Source organism: Lethenteron reissneri, chromosome 36, assembly GCF_015708825.2.
Source record: "Lethenteron reissneri isolate LAM-NWPU_2019-01 chromosome 36, ASM1570882v1, whole genome shotgun sequence".
Taxonomy (NCBI): domain Eukaryota; kingdom Metazoa; phylum Chordata; class Hyperoartia; order Petromyzontiformes; family Petromyzontidae; genus Lethenteron; species Lethenteron reissneri.
In genome coordinates, this window is record NC_083814.1 from 13014442 (window position 1) to 13030093 (window position 15652).

Here is a 15652-nt window from a genome sequence, read left to right on the forward strand (position 1 = left end):
TCTTCTCTAGTCCGTGCTGCGTCCGTTTAGCCCCCTCTATTCCGGCCGAACAAAAGCTGTTTAGGCATGCGGTGGCTGGGCATGCAGACTGCATGACCACATACACAAATATTGGCACACACACATTCTCACACACACACTGATGATTCTGCTCGTGGTGCCTGGTGGTGCAGGGTCATATGCGTGGAGCGCTCCCCTTGGGTTCCTGGATGCCACACGGAGACCTCTCAGCTCCAACTGCTCCACCCAATTACTCCAAGCTCCACCTGGCTCCAGCTGGCTCCACCCATTCCTCATTGTGAATGCTGATCCAGTGTTCTTAGCAGCTACACATTTACAAAGTGCACCCAATAAAATGTAATTGATATTTTTTTGTGACACTGCATTGGTGCACAAGCACAATTAACAAAAAATAAACTCAACACGTTCCGTGTCGGTAACAACACTGTCGCCTTAAAGGGAAGGAGAAAAATATACAATTGGCCTCTTGTATGTTTTTTTCCCTCCATAAAAATCAGGCAGGCCCATGCGCGTTTTTATTGGTTAGCGAGCGTCTAGGTGCACTGTGCATAGTGGAATGGGGGTGAGGTGGGGGGGGTGATGCGCGTGTTTTTTTGGGTACGCTCTGTAAATGTGCAGCTCGGATGCGCATGATTGACGTGCACGACGGATGGGGAAATTTGTCATCAGGAGGGACGCATCGATTCATCGGTTAAAATCGATTCTTATGCCCACGGTGCATTCATAGAATCGTCTGCGTAAGAGTTGATTATTTTTTACTCATGTTTTTTATACCACTATAGATTATATATTCATACCACTGTAGATTCTACACGCACCGCAAAGGATCGATTGGTCGATCGAATCGTGGAGAGGTTGAATCGTTAAATCACTGATGATTAAATTTTAATTCTTTAATGACGCGCACGCCGATACGCACTCATTTCCACACACACACAGCGCACACGCGGACAAAGAGCCCCTTTGTAAGCCGAAACGGCTCTTTGGGGCAAGTGCCATTAGCAAGCACCTGTGAAGTCCTGACGGCACACGAGGGGGTGGTGTGGTGGCCAGCACCACGCCCGGCCGCCTTTGTCTCTCCCAGTGCCAATGGTTACACACCCCACGTACCGGTCGCGATAATCACCACTGACGTCAGCCGTGGCCGGGAATCGAGCTCGGCTTCGCCGGGTTCGTGGCACGAGTGCGCTAACCACTACGCCACCGCTCCTCGCGCGGGGGGGAGTGTAAGATGCGACGCGGTGTCTATGGAGCTGCGTTCACTCCGCAGAAGTCGCTCCGAGTGGACGCGCGGCAGTTTGGAGCTCGGGGGGGGGGGGGCAGTCGGTCCCCCTCCAAGGAGCTCGGCGCCTCTGGCACACAGCGGATCGGAGGTGCCGTGGGGGACGCTGTTGGGGGGGAGGGGTGGGGGGATTATGAGCAACCCCGGTCTCGACAGTCGTCGTCCGGTGGGGGGTGGGGGGGGTCCTGTCACTTTTGGCCGTGGGAGAAAAACTCCCCGAGGAACCCGCAGGGAAGCCGTGCGCAGACCAGGAGGGTGGGGGGGGGAGTGCATCCTCCATACGGGAGGGCATCCCGAGTAGTTGGGGATCGAGCCCAGCTGATTGTAGCCGTGGGGCTGTCCCTGCCGCCACTGCCGCGCCGTCCACCTTGGGAGTCGAGGCGCCCGGCACGACCCAGCCGGGATGACGCCATGTCCGGGCCGTTCTTCATCGAGAGTCTGTCCCAAGCAGCCTCCCCCCTCTGCCCGTCGCTAGCCACGCGAGGGTGTTGAGGTTGGAGGGGGGGGCTTGGGACAGCCCCCCAAATTCACTCATCCATCCCCCCTCGCCACCACCACCACCAAGTCACCACGAATCGGCTCCTAATCATCGCCTAACCTACACCGTCGCCAGGGAACGCGCCTGCCTGTTAACACTGCGTTATCGTCGTGATCGTCGTCGTCGTCGTTATTATTATTTGTATTATTATTGTTGTGTTGTTGTTGTTGCCGCGAGCGCGTTTGCCATTGACCGTCGTCGTTGTGAGTCGGGGGAGCACTGAGTGTCGGGCAGGTGAGGGTCGGGCTGGGCAGGTGAGTGTCGGGCAGGTGAGGGTCGGGCTGGGCAGGTGAGTGACGGGCTGGGGGCTGGGCAGGTGAGTGTCGGGCAGGTGAGGGTCGGGCTGGGAGGTGAGTGTCGGGCAGGTGAGGGTCGGACTGGAGGCTGGGCAGGTGAGGGTCGGGCTGGGAGGTGAGTGTCGGGCAGGTGAGGGTCGGGCTGGGAGGTGAGTGTCGGGCTGGAGGCTGGGCAGGTGAGTGTTGGGCAGGTGAGGGTCGGGCTGGGCAGGTGAGGGTCGGGCTGGGCAGGTGAGTGTCGGGGCGGGGGCCCTGCGCCACTCCCTCCCTGCCCCCCCCCCTATATTTGGGAGCGTTTTGTAATCCCAGAGAGCTCAAGGTGTGTATATTGTGGCGTTCTACTAATTTTGTACCTGTTTCTACTCGCGGGTCTTCTTGCTGATGTAACCTGCACTGCAGAACTCAATAAACGGATATCTCGTCAACTCGGCCGCCTGGCTCACACTCACTCCTCACCCCGCAACACCTCACCACGCCTCACCTCACCACGCCACTCCTCCTGACCCCACCATCCCCAGCAGCTCACTGGGCGAGTTCGAGGCAACTGCAGAACTCCCCGCGTGATCCACCAACCCGCACCTCCACAGGATCACGGACACCTTAAAGACACAGCCGCAGTCGTGCGATTGTGGCCATACGCCCCAACACTACGGACCCTATCGTGACTCCATAGAGACACATAGAGACACACAGAGACCCATGGAGACACATAGAGACACACAGAGACACAGTACACAGAGACCCATAGAGAACCATAGAGACACACAGAGACACACAGATACCCATAGAGACACATAGAGACACACAGAGACCCATAGAGAACCATAGAGACACATAGAAACACAGTAAACAGAGACCCTTAGAGAACCATAGAGACACACAGAGACACAGAGACACAGTACACAGAGACCCATAGAAAACGTCGAGGGCCATGAAGCGAATGAGCTCATTTAGGCGCTGAAGCTGATGAGACAATTGGGTCGGGGTGGACTTGTTGACGAGTCGAGCGCTGCTGGCGACAACGCAGCCCAGAGGTTTCTTCGTCTCGGCAGCGCACACAATGAGCGCGCCGCCCGAGGGAGCGCCTTGCCGTGCACGTCCCCCGGGTGGTGGATCCGGCGTGGCCCCGGGCAGAGCGCCCACCACGCAGGGGCCGCCTCGTCGGAGCACCTCCGAAGTGTGGCCAAAGGCAACGGACAAGGAGGCAACAGAGCGAGGAGGTAACGTGACGAGGCCGTTTATTGACGAGTGCGACGAGGTGATGACGACGAGGTGGTGACGAGGTGCGCGCGACGAGACGACAGCCGCCGCCGTGACTCCGAGAGGGCCGGCGGGTACAGGCGGGGATGACGTGTGTGTGTGTACACGTGTATTTGTGTACACGTGTGTGTGTGTACACGTGTGTGTGTGTACACGTGTGTGTGTGTGTACACGTGTGTGTGTACGAGTGTGTGTGTACGAGTGCACACGTGTGTGTACGAGTGTACACGTGTGTGTGTACACGTGTGTGTACGAGTGCACACGTGTGTGTGTAAAAATGTGTGTACACGTGTGTGTGTACACGTGTGTGTGTGTACACGTGTGTGTGTGTACACGTGTGTGTGTACGAGTGCACACGTGTGTGTACGAGTGTACACGTGTGTGTGTACACGTGTGTGTACGAGTGCACACGTGTGCGTGTACAAATGTGTGTGTGTACACGTGTGTGTGTGTACACGTGTGTGTGTACGAGTGAACACGTGTGTGTATGTTTGTTTGCGCAACTGTTAGAGACAGAGCTGTGTGTGCAGTGGGGTGACGTGTGTGTGTGTTAGTGTGTTAGTGTTAGTCTGTGCGTGTACGTGGGGAGCGGTAGTGTAGCGGTTAGCGCTATGCGCTTCAAAATCGGCGACCCGAGTTCAAATCCCGGCCACGGCTAACATCAGTGGTGGCCAATTAACTGAACAAACATTTCCTGACACTCCCTAGGCTCGACTGGGACACAAAGAAACATTCCGACGTGCGCCGTGAACCTCGGCACAGGGGGGCAATGGTAGCCGAGCTTGGTTCTGACCACACCAACCCCTCGGGTGTGCCGTGTCGGCCTTAATAATAGGTGCTCGCTAACAGCACTATCACGGTCTTTGCTAGTTTATATGACACACATTATATATATATACACGCGCGCGCAACTAAAATTGCCAAGCTTGTATTGGCCCAATCAATCAACTCTGATCTCAGCCCCGATTCGAACCGTTACAGTCTCACCGAAGGGGTTTCCAAACCTTGATGGACCTGTCCGTGTGGGCGGGTCAACCGTAATCCCACAATGGACCACCACCACCACCACCAACAACAACAACAAAATGATGTTTTCCAAGTGAGAGCGACTGAACGTCGTGGCATCTGCCACAGTTCCACGGACGATTTCTCGAGCGCCCTTCGCGCAACCACAGTTTGGACACCCGCTGGGCTCGTCGATTCATGATTGGTCGACTGGTGTCCCCAATGCAGTCAGACCCTAACCCGGACTCAAACCCTAACACTGTGCTAAGAGAGGCCCCGTTACCCTGTAGGGTGTGGGATGGGGGGCCGCGGATTGCGAGTTGCTGGCAACAGTCGCCCTAACCGAACAACACAAATAAGCAGACATTACGACCCAAACACATTCCCCTCCATAAACAACACACACACATTGTATATATAATAAAGTAGATTGCGGTTCAACGCAAGCAAAACTCCGAACCGGTTTAAACATCCAGTGGAACCAATCGCTACTAATCCACTCTGATTGTGTTGAACCAATCAATGGCCGATTGAGTTATGCACTCCCAGAAGACGAAGTGGCTTACGGGATTTCTAAAACACTTATTATTGGCCCAATAAAAAAATCTAATTTTTTTAAATTTAAAATTTGTATTTCAATAAAAAATGTGGAGGGTGGAGGGTACAGACGCGAAGGAGGCGAATTCTCTGCTCGTTATTTTGTATTCTCAACGCCGGCGCCAACGATCATTGATGCTCATTATCGATGATCATTATCGATTATCGTTATCGATTATCGTTATCGCTGCAGCGTCTGCAACGCGCCGGTGCTGGCCCCGTAGAACGCGACGCGCTGTGCGAAGCGGAACCGGTTTTATGGTTGGCGGTAGATCTGAGCAACGGAGAGCTGCAGCGTTACATCCGCGCATTGCCGTATTCTCCGGATTGTAAGACGCACTTTATTCCGCTGCATTTTAACACGAGCGTGCGAGTGAGACGGGATATGCGGAGCTCCTTTGACACCGCGTCGCGTCCTACAAGCTGGAGAACAGGGCCGTTCCACAATGAAGCTGCGAGACGTTGTCCACGCTGAGTCGCCCAGGCACAAAGGAGACTCTTTGTCAAGGCGCGGTTGGGTCGGTTTCTCTTTTTGAGTCCCCTATGCTAAGGGACACACCGCATTGATATGGGGAACATTCAACGAAAGGTTCCCTTGGGTCGTGTACAAATTATGTACGTTTTGGAAAAATGCCACTGGGTTGGGTTGTTTGGGGTACACTTTGCAAAAATTTCACTGTATAAATGTGCCTCTCGCTTGGGTACAAAACAACACTGGGCAGGTGGGCGAGATGGATACATGTTTGGGGTACACTTCACAAATGTGGCTCTCGCGTGGCTTCGGGAACACGGGGCCACGAACTCAGAAACCGAGAGAGAGAGAGAAGCGAGCGCCTCTCCGGGTCGCGCCACAGTCGCTTTCCTCTCCGACGCGCCGGGCTCACACGTGGGAGCTTTTGGCGTGGCTGGCCGGGCCGACGTTGTTGCTGGCGGTGGCGGCGACGGCGGCGGTGGCGGTGGCGGTGGCCGGGTAGGCGTAGTAGCGCTCCTCCTTGCCGCCCGAGCAGCAGCAGAGCAGCGCGCCGCTCACGATGGCCAGCGCAGTGCCCACCCAGCCCGCGAAGAGCGAGTAGCCAAAGTTCACCACCCCCTTGAGGCTCTCCTTGTGCGTGCCCACGGGGAACCACGTGGTGGCCACCAGGGTGCACAGGCCTGCAGGGTTACGGTCGTGAGGTTAGTATAGGTCATTAGGCCGTCGCTCGCAATCCCATCATAATCATCATCATCATCCACCATCGTCGTCTTCGTAAAGTCTCGCGTGATATCGCCACTCGCACACGTCTGTATGTGTGTTGAACTTCTTTCGCACCGTACGTAGCCAACCGTGCTCATCGGAGGTGCGGGGGAAGGATAACAAACTAAACACACAAAGCAGCTGTGAAGAAACGTAGCAGCAGTCACGACCTTGGAATGCCACCAGGGTTCTATGTGAGTCGATGGCTCTCTCTATGAGTCGTCTTGGTCTCTATGTGAGTCTCTGTGCGGCTCTTCGGGGGGTTCTCTATATCTGTGTCTCTGTGCGAGTCTATGTGTCTTCCTGCGAGTCTATGGATCTCCACGTGAATCGATGGGTGTCTGTGTCACTGCGCGTCCCGATCGATCATCATCATCATCATTCAGTACTTGCTGCCCAGCCGACCTCGACTGCCACTGACTCCTGCACTGCGAGCGCAGCGACATCGCCGTCGCCCACCCCCCAACACCCCGTGCGCGGCAAACGTGGCCAGGACCCTCCTGAATCAAGAACCTTGCGACTCGCACCGTGTTGATTTCACTGGGCGAGCGCGCGGCACGCGGGTGAGCATCAACGCACTCATCCACGAGGATGAGCAGCAACGAGCATCAACGCACTCACCCACGAGGATGAGCATCACTCCGCCGGCCACCACCCTCTGCGCCTTCTCGGAGGCCGTCTCTTCGCCCAGGCGGATGCACTTGAGGCCCGTGCTGGCGAGCAGGATGGCCGGCAGGCCCAGCACGCAGGCCACCACCATGAGTGCCCGGCACACCTGTATGTACACTGATACACACACACACCTGTATGTACACTGACACACACACACACACACCTGTATGTACACTGACACACACACACCGGTATGTACACTGACACACACACACCTGTATGTACACTGACACACACACACCTGTATGTACACTGACACACACACACTTGTATGTACACTGATACACACACACACTTGTATGTACACTGACACTCACACACCTGTATGTACACTGACACACACACACCTGTATGTACACTGACACACACACACCTGTATGTACACTGACACACACACACCTGTATGTACACTGACACCCACAAACCTGTATAACAACAACCGCCATTCGCCACTAAGTGGCGGTGACGTCACCACGACGTTTGTGCCAGGCCAAGTGCACCTTGAGGCCACGTGAAGTGTTGAACGCCCGCTGGCAGGAGGTCAAGAGGCAGACCCAGCAGGTGCCACGGGTCGACTGACCGAGATGACCGAGATGACTGGCTGATGCACCACCTGTGCCCCCTACTGTGCCAACTTGCTGTGCTTTAGCCACCCGGCGCTCCGCTCGTTGTTGTGAGCGTCGCTCCTCCGCCCTCCGTTGTTGTTGGAGGGCGACTGCCTCCAACTGCCCGGTAGCGTCCTTCACGAGCCTCCTCCACAGAGGCCGATCTTGACACCGCTGGTACCAGTCATTGGCAAGTCCACTCAGCTCCACGTCCTCCTGTACCACATCACTCCATCTCTTCTCTAACCCGTGCCGCGCCCGTTTAGCCCCCTCGATCCGGCCGAACAAAAGCTGTTAAGGCATGCGGTGGCTGGGCATGCGGGCTACATGACCCAGCCAACGCAGCCTTGCCTGCCGGAGGAGCTCACCGATGGGACTTTGCCCAGATCTTTCAAGGATTTGTGAGCTCCTCACACAATCCAGCCTGGTTAAACCCAGGATGGATCGTAGGCAGGCCAGCCTAAATGTTTCTAACCGGCGAAAATGTTCCATTAGGGGGGTCCACGTTTCGCAAGCGTAGAGAAGGGAGGGAATGACCGTGGCCGAGAAGACCTGAAGCTTCGTGCGGAGCGACAGACCAAGTAGCTTCCACACAGTGTTACGCGACCGATGAAAATATAATGCCGTTCGACTGATTCGGAGTGAGACCTCTGCTGTCAAATCGGAGCCGGGCATGAGCACACTGCCCAGGTATGGAAAACTGTCCACTCTCTCCGCAACTGCCACATTACCGATTGGGAGTTATGGGGGTGGAGTGTCCGATGGTACAAAATACCCAGGCAGGTGCTTAGATTTAGGGGGGCTGATTGGAAAGGCCCCACACACGCAAACACACTTGTACACACACACAATAACAACCGGGGGCTGTTGCTGCTGCGACTGCTGTGCTCGCGAGTGAGGAGTGAGCGAGCGGGCGAATGAGTGAGTGGGCGGGCGAGCGAGTGAGTGAGTGAGGAGTGAGTGGGCGAGTGAGTGAATTAGGAGTGAGTGGGCGAGCGGGAAAGCCAGTGAGTGAGTGGGCGAGTGAGTGGGCGAGTGAGGAGTGAGTGAGCGGGCAAGCGAGTGAGTGAGTGGGCGAGTGAGTGGAGTGAGGAGTGAGTGAGTGGAGTGGGCGAGCGAGTGGGCGAGCGAGTGAGTGCGCGATTGAGGAGTGAGTGCGCGAGTGATGAGTGAGTGCGCAAGTGAGTGAGTGAGGAGTGAGTGGAAGAGCGAGTGAGTGACTGAGGAGTGAGTGAGTGGAGTGAGGAGTGAGTGAGGAATAAGTGGACGAGCGAGCGAGTGAGTGGAGTGAGGAGTGAGTGAGGAGTGAGTTAGGAGTTAGTGGGCAAGTAAGTGAGTGAGGAGTGAGTGAGGAGTGAGTGAGGAGTGAGTGGACGAGCGAGCGAGTGAGTGGGGAGTGAGTGAGTGAGTGGAGTGAGTAAGTGAGTGAGGAGTGAGTGAGGAGTTAGTGGGCAAGTGAGTGAGTGAGGAGTGAGTGAGGAGTGAGTGAGTGAGGAGTAAGTGAGTGAGGAGTGAGTGAGTGAGGAGTGAGTGAGTGAGTGAGGAGTGAGTGAGTGGGGAGTGAGTGAGTGAGGAGTGAGTGAGGAGTTAGTGGGCAAGTGAGTGAGTGAGTGAGGAGTGAGTGAGTGGGCGCAACTAATCCCACAAATCGCATTGACTCACGCGCCTGGGTCTCTAGCGATGACTACGATAACGCGAGACATTAATTTGAGCAATTACCGCGTAAACATTCACCCCCAAAACCATTCCGCCTTGCCCCTGGGGGGCTCAGACTTCTATATACTTTGTACACTGTATATATATTTTTAAAAATCATGGTTTCTGAGAACAGGTCAAAATGCTCGATAAACGTTTCTTTACAAAGCCGCCGCCGTGTGTGATTATGGCTATGCAGCTTGTGGGCTAGCGGATCATAACGACACATAGATATGCATCGAGACTCATAGAAATACTCTACAGTAAAAACAAACTGAAATACTCTGCAGTAAAAACAAACTCAAATACTCGACAGAGTATACAAACTCATAGATAGGGAGATTGCGGCGACGTCAACCGGCGATGCCATTGATGGCGCCAAATACCTCGTAAGTCTCTCCACCAAAGACAAATGTGCCCCGTGTAGCCTTCACAGACTGGAGGGGCAAGTGCTGTTAGCGAGCACCTATGAAGGCCTACCACCACCACCATTATCACCACCACCCCTATCACCACCACAACTATTACTACCTCCACTATCACCACCACCCTGCACACCACACGTGTCCCCCTGCGAGCGTGTCGCCTCGCTGAGACGTCGCCGTCAATTGATGTTGATTGATGTGGGTTGTTGTTGTTTATTGTTGTTGATTGGTGTTGGTATTGAAGTTGTTGTTTTTATTGTTGATTGTTGTTGATCTCGTGGACTCTTGCAAAGTGGCCGCCTGAGAGTGCCGGCGTTTATATTTGTATAATGAAACGAGCCACCGGGTCTCGCTGTCGAGAATGATCTTCCAGATTCGTCATCACGAGGCTCCTACATTGGGATGCTTGGCCAATTCTGAAGCAGCTTGTCTCCCGCGTGGGGAACACCCCGGGAGAAAACCTCACCTCCGATTAACACGCGGAGTTGCACACAGACGGGTTCACGATCACCCCTCCCCCCCTCTCTGGGCCAGTACGACCATCCGCCTACCCCCTCTCACGCTCACACTGGCTCCACTCGGACAGCACGTGACAGCACGTGACTGCACGTGACGGCACGTGACGGCACGTGATCTCTGTGCGATCCACCAACCCCACTCAGTGACAGGCGCGCGCTATAACGAGGGCGCGCACCTCTATAATACGGAGCAGGTGAGAGATCACACACTCACAAAGACAAAGATCCCCCATATAGCCTTTAACAGACTGTAGGGGCAAGTGCGGTTAGCGAGCACCTATGAAGGCCGGCACGAAACACGAGGAGGTGGGTGGCCAGCACCACGCCCGGCCGCCTTTGTCGCCCCAGTGGTGATGTTTACACACCGCACCAGGTACTCCTTTGAGGCTGAGTCGACCTAGGGGAAGCCTAGGACCGCTTCAGATAATCGTAATTGGTATTGGCCGTGAGCGAGAATCGAACCCGGGTGGCCGGGTTCGTAGCGCAGCATAGCCCTAACCGCTGCGCCACCGCTCCCGACAGGGCGTGGGGTGCGGTAGTGCAGCGGTTCTAATTCGGAGCAGGTGAGAGATCAAACACTCAGGCACACACTCACTCGCTCACACGCACGTCGCGTCCCTCAAATCCACACTCACTCATCCCACCCCTCCCCACACTCGCAGCAGCAGCCGCGCATTCCAATCCTCATTGGTTGCACGTGCGGCATTCCACACAGGTACACAGGAGGTGGCCATTATAAACCACGTAACGGTTTTGGTAATCATCATCATCATCCTAATCATCATCAACAACAACAGCAGCAGCAGCAGCATCATCATCGCGACGTACCGTGTAAATTGCCAATCCCAGCCTGGGCTGCGTGGTTTGTGGCCACGGGGAAATGCCTGGTAGCACAGCAACTAGGACGGTTACCTATACTGTAATCGTGCATGGACATAGTTTGGATGTTTTATTGCGACCGCATAAATAAACGATTAACATCTCATTAAGGAATTAAAAATGTTGATGGCCGAGCAACAATCTAAACTCGCGATTACATCATCCGCCCTGCTCCGGCCAAATAACTCATCCCATCGTCACCCCAGGGATGATGCACTAACACAAAGATAGACAAAGATCCCCGAGTAGCCTTTCATAGGATGCAGGGGCAAGCGATGTCAGCGAGTCGCAGCAGCAGCAGGACCTCTGAAGGCCTGCACGGCACACGAGAAGGGGTGGGTGGCCAGCACCACCAAACCGCCTTTGTCTTCCCAGTGCCGATGCCGAAACACCGCACCAGGGGAAGGTTGTGGGGCGATGGGGTCCAGGGCCGGTTCAGATTTGCACTCGCCACTGATGTTAGCCGTGGGGTGTAATCCAGGGCGCGGGCTTCGTACGCAGCGCGGCGAACCAAAACCACTGCGCCCACCGCTCCCCACACAGAGGAACGAAAACAAACAGGGGGCGGGTGCGCTTCCTCGGGGGGGGGGGGGGGGGGGCACCGCTTAATGCTACCACGCACGCTCCAGCGGAACGCCGCAATTTGGGGGGGTAATGCGATTGCTTTTCCCGTGTTTTCGGGGCAATTTTTAACGACGGAGCCAAGTTATTTATAAGTTTAGATTTTTGTTTTTAGACAACATCGGGGCAATTTGCGACACACCACTCTAGAGAGGATTTGGTGGGGGGGGGGGGGTCGCGTAGAATCCCTCCCCCCCCGCCCGCCTCCCCCCAACAAACAACACTCGAGTCCACCGCCTATTTTTTCTAACGCAACCGTTGTCGTTGTTTTCGATGTGGAGACGGAGTGAGAGAGATGGTGTGTGCATGGTGTGTGTGCATGGTGTGCGCATGGTGTGTGTGCATGGTGTGTGCATGGTGTGTGCATTGGTGTGTGTGCATGGTGTGTGCATGGTGTGTGTGCATGGTGTGTGCATGATGTGTGCATGGTGTGTGCATGGTGTGTGCATGGTGTGTGCATGGTGTGTGCATGGTGTGTGCATGGTGTGTGCATGATGTGTGCATGGTGTGTGCATGGTGTGTGCATGGTGTGTGTGCATGGTGTGTGCATGGTGTGTGTGCATGGTGTGTGCATGGTGTGTGTGCATGGTGTGTGCATGATGTGTGTGCATGGTGTGTGCATGGTGTGTGTGCATGATGTGTGCATGGTGTGTGCATGGTGTGTGCATGGTGTGTGCATGGTGTGTGTGCATGATGTGTGCATGGTGTGTGCATGGTGTGTGCATGGTGTGTGTACATGGTGTGTGTGCCTGGTGTGTGCATGGTGTATGCATGGTGTGTGCATGGTGTGTGTGTGTCTGGCGTGTTTCGTCTCTCGCTTCTCTTGTTTGACCACGCGGGTTTGTGAGCGGGGCGGCGGCAGCTCGTACACATCGCTCGCCGCCGGAGGAATCCGAAGAGCTATAAAGCTCTTCTTCACAGATGCCTGGTAGGCGCGGGTCAGAAGCGACCTGGCCATAAATGATAGCTCAATGAAGTGGCTTGTCGTCACGTGGAAAGGTAAAGTTGGCAAATACTTTAATCGCGTGATGTTAATTCCAAATGCGGAGGGAAAAACCGGAGGCCTCGGAGAAAATCCACGCGACTACGGGGAGAGAGGCACGCACACTCCAAATATACAGCAGGCGTCAGGTTGGGGATCGAACCCACGACCTCCTGTATACCAGGCTAAGTAGTCAACATCTCACCATCGAACCCACGACCTCATGTAGACCAGGTGAAGTAGTTAGCATCTCGCCATCGAACCCAAGACCTCCTGTATACCAGGCGAGGTAGTCAACATCTCACCATCGAACCCACGACTTCCTGTATACCAGGCGAGGTAGTTAACATCTCACCATCGAACCCACGACCTCCTGTATACCAGGCGAGGTAGTCAACATCTCACCATCGAACCCACGACTTCCTGTATACCAGGCGAGGTAGTTAACATCTCACCATCGAACCCACGACCTCCTGTATACCAGGCGAGGTAGTCAACATCTCACCATCGAACCCACGACTTCCTGTATACCAGGCGAGGTAGTTAACATCTCACCATCGAACCCACGACCTCCTGTATACCAGGCGAGGTAGTCAACATCTCCGAGCCACCACGGCGGATGGGGGATCGCAGTGCGCGGAGCACAGCGCCACCGCTCCCGATCGACAACGGCAAAGAGCCCCCGCAAAAGGCGCACAGAGTTGATCACGACCTGTGCGGTTTCGATAGTTCAATATTGTTAATGCGCCGTCTAGAGAGGGGCTACTAATGCCGTGTGGCGTTGCCTCGGACTGCTGTTGTTGTTTTAGCCGCCTTGCCCAGCCTTGATAAATTGGACTTATATAATGATTTTCATTTCCCTTTATTATTTTTATTTAGTAACTTGCTTACTACCACCCTCTCTCTACTTTGCACGCCTATCGTGTGTTTGTATTGTTTGCTGTTGTAACTTGCTGACCCGCCCTTACTGGACATCTGTGTAGAAGAGCTTCATAGCTCATCGGATTCCTCCTCTTGCAGTCAAAATAAAGATTCTCATTACGACTTTTAGGGCAAGTGGCGTTATCGGACACCTATTGAGGTCGGCACGGCGCGCCTCAACCCTACCGCCTTTGTCTCCCCTATTGATTAAGTTCACACCGTACCAGGTATCCATTTAGGGCTGAGTCAACCTAGGGGAGGTACCAGATCGAATCAGATGGTTGCTTCTGGTGATGGCTGTGAGCGGGAATCGAACTCAGCTCGGTGGTTCCGTAGCGCAATACGCTAACCACTGCGCCACCGCTCCCCGCCACCACCGCCGCAACCCACACACGCACAGAGGTGCACATGCGTGGACGTACCTGGCAGGGATAATATCTCCGCGAAGGGCTTGCAGTGGTCGATGCCGTTGTTGCTGATGCACTGAGCCCAGAGGCCCTTGCTGCCCATGTCCTCGAAGCGCACGCACGCCGTGAAGCCGTAGGAGCAGAGCAACACCCAGTCGTTGGTGGCCGTGGCCACCACCAGGGCCACCCAGCCCAGTAGGCCCAGCGACACCCCCAGCAGCTGGAAGCACGAGGCGCCCATGCCTGGAGCAAGGGGGGATGGGTGGTGGGAGGGGGGCCGGTGGGCTGGTGGTAGATGGAGGAGCAAGCGGAGGTGGATGAAGCGGTGGTGGTGGTGGAGGTGGGGCGGTAGGTCCTGGCTGTACGTGGACGAGATTGCTGGCTAAAGCTACTGGTGAAGGAGATTGATGGCGAGAAGGAGGTGTGCTGGCTGGAGGAAGGCGTCTCTGGTAGACCAAGTTGGTGCTGTCGGCGAGATGGAACAGGAGTTGCTGGATGGTTGAAGGTCCTGGCTGAGAGTGGATGCGCGGAGGAGGAGGAGGAGGTGGTGGCTGGAGGTGCTGGCTGAAGATTCTGGCTCGTAAACGGACGATCAGAGGAGGTTTGGGGTGGGGGAGGAGGTGCTGGCCGGATGAAGGTTGTGGCCGTGAGGAGGAGGGGGGAGGGTGATGAGCGTGGCTGGTGAGTGGCTGGTGAGGGCAGGGGCGCGTCTAGCGGTATTGTGATTCGAGTTGTAGGGCCAGCCCCTCTCTATGCTGCCCCAAAACCAGTGGTCACTCCGCGCGGGGTGTTACCTGCTTTGGCTGGACCTCGCCCAGGGGACCCCGACAGAAGCTCCCTGCACCCTCCCCCCTCTTTGCACGGCCGCGGCGCGCTTGAGATCCCCTCGGTGAGACCCCTCGCTGAGACCCCTTGGTGGGACCCCTGGGTGGGACCGCTCGCGTGATGTGCCGCGCGATGCTGCCGCCCGGGCGTTTTATAAACTCAGATAACGGTTCCTTAATCCCAGCCCACCGCTCAGAGCCACCTCCACCCACCTACCCACCACCACCCGACTAAACCCACCACCACCACCCCACTCCACCCGAAACACGCACAACCACAACCGCCTCCCCGCCCCCCCCCCCCCCTCTGCTCCGGGGCCGTCATCTGGACAGTGTCCAGGACATCGCCCCGCGCCACGCGGAGGCGGAGACTCACGATGGTCATTCTATCACCACGCATGAACACGAACGCACAACAACGAAGACAACACACAACAACCCCATTCGCCACATAAGTGGCGGTGACGTCACCACGGCGCCTGTGCCAGGCCACGTGCACTTTGAGGCCACGTGAATCGTCCAAAGCTCGCTGGCAGAGGTAACGGGACAGACCCAGGTGCCATGGGCTGAATGGGATGATTGGCCGATGCATCACCTGTGCTCCCCACTGCGCCAATTTGCTGCGTTTAATCCGTCCGGCGCTTCGCTCGTTGTTGTGAGTGTCGCTCCTCCGCCTTCCGCTTTTGTTGGAGGGCGACTGCCTCCAACTGCCCAGTAGCAGCGTCCTTCACGAGCCTCCTCCACAGAAGTCGACCTTGACGCCGCTGGTACCAGTCATCGGCAAGTCCACTCTACATCGGACTGTACCACGTCGGCTCCATCTCTCCTCCAGCCCGTGCCCGGGCTCGAGAAGAGACACCACGTGCGTGC

The 15652-nt window shown here is 55.8% G+C and overlaps 2 protein-coding genes across 2 annotated transcripts in view; one reads left to right on the forward strand and one right to left on the reverse strand.

Moving 5' to 3' along the window:
• The window catches only part of LOC133351170 (agrin-like), a 125800-nt gene extending 123238 nt beyond the window's left edge, over positions 1-2562 (forward strand). Inside the window, exons 39-40 of the mRNA XM_061566165.1 lie at positions 174-2157; positions 2369-2562. The gene's annotated coding sequence lies outside the window, so the exon portion shown is untranslated. The remainder of the gene's footprint in view (positions 1-173; positions 2158-2368) is intronic.
• Positions 2563-3358: 796 nt separating this feature from the next.
• On the reverse strand, positions 3359-14881 carry LOC133351186 (claudin-11-like). Its single transcript, XM_061566210.1, has 4 exons — positions 14753-14881; positions 13974-14201; positions 6855-7019; positions 3359-6151 (listed from the first exon to the last, which is right to left on the reverse strand). The coding sequence occupies exons 2-4, from the start codon at positions 14197-14199 to the stop codon at positions 5880-5882; spliced, it is 663 nt and encodes a 220-aa protein (XP_061422194.1). The 5' UTR covers positions 14200-14201; positions 14753-14881; the 3' UTR covers positions 3359-5879.
• Positions 14882-15652: the final 771 nt, after the last annotated feature.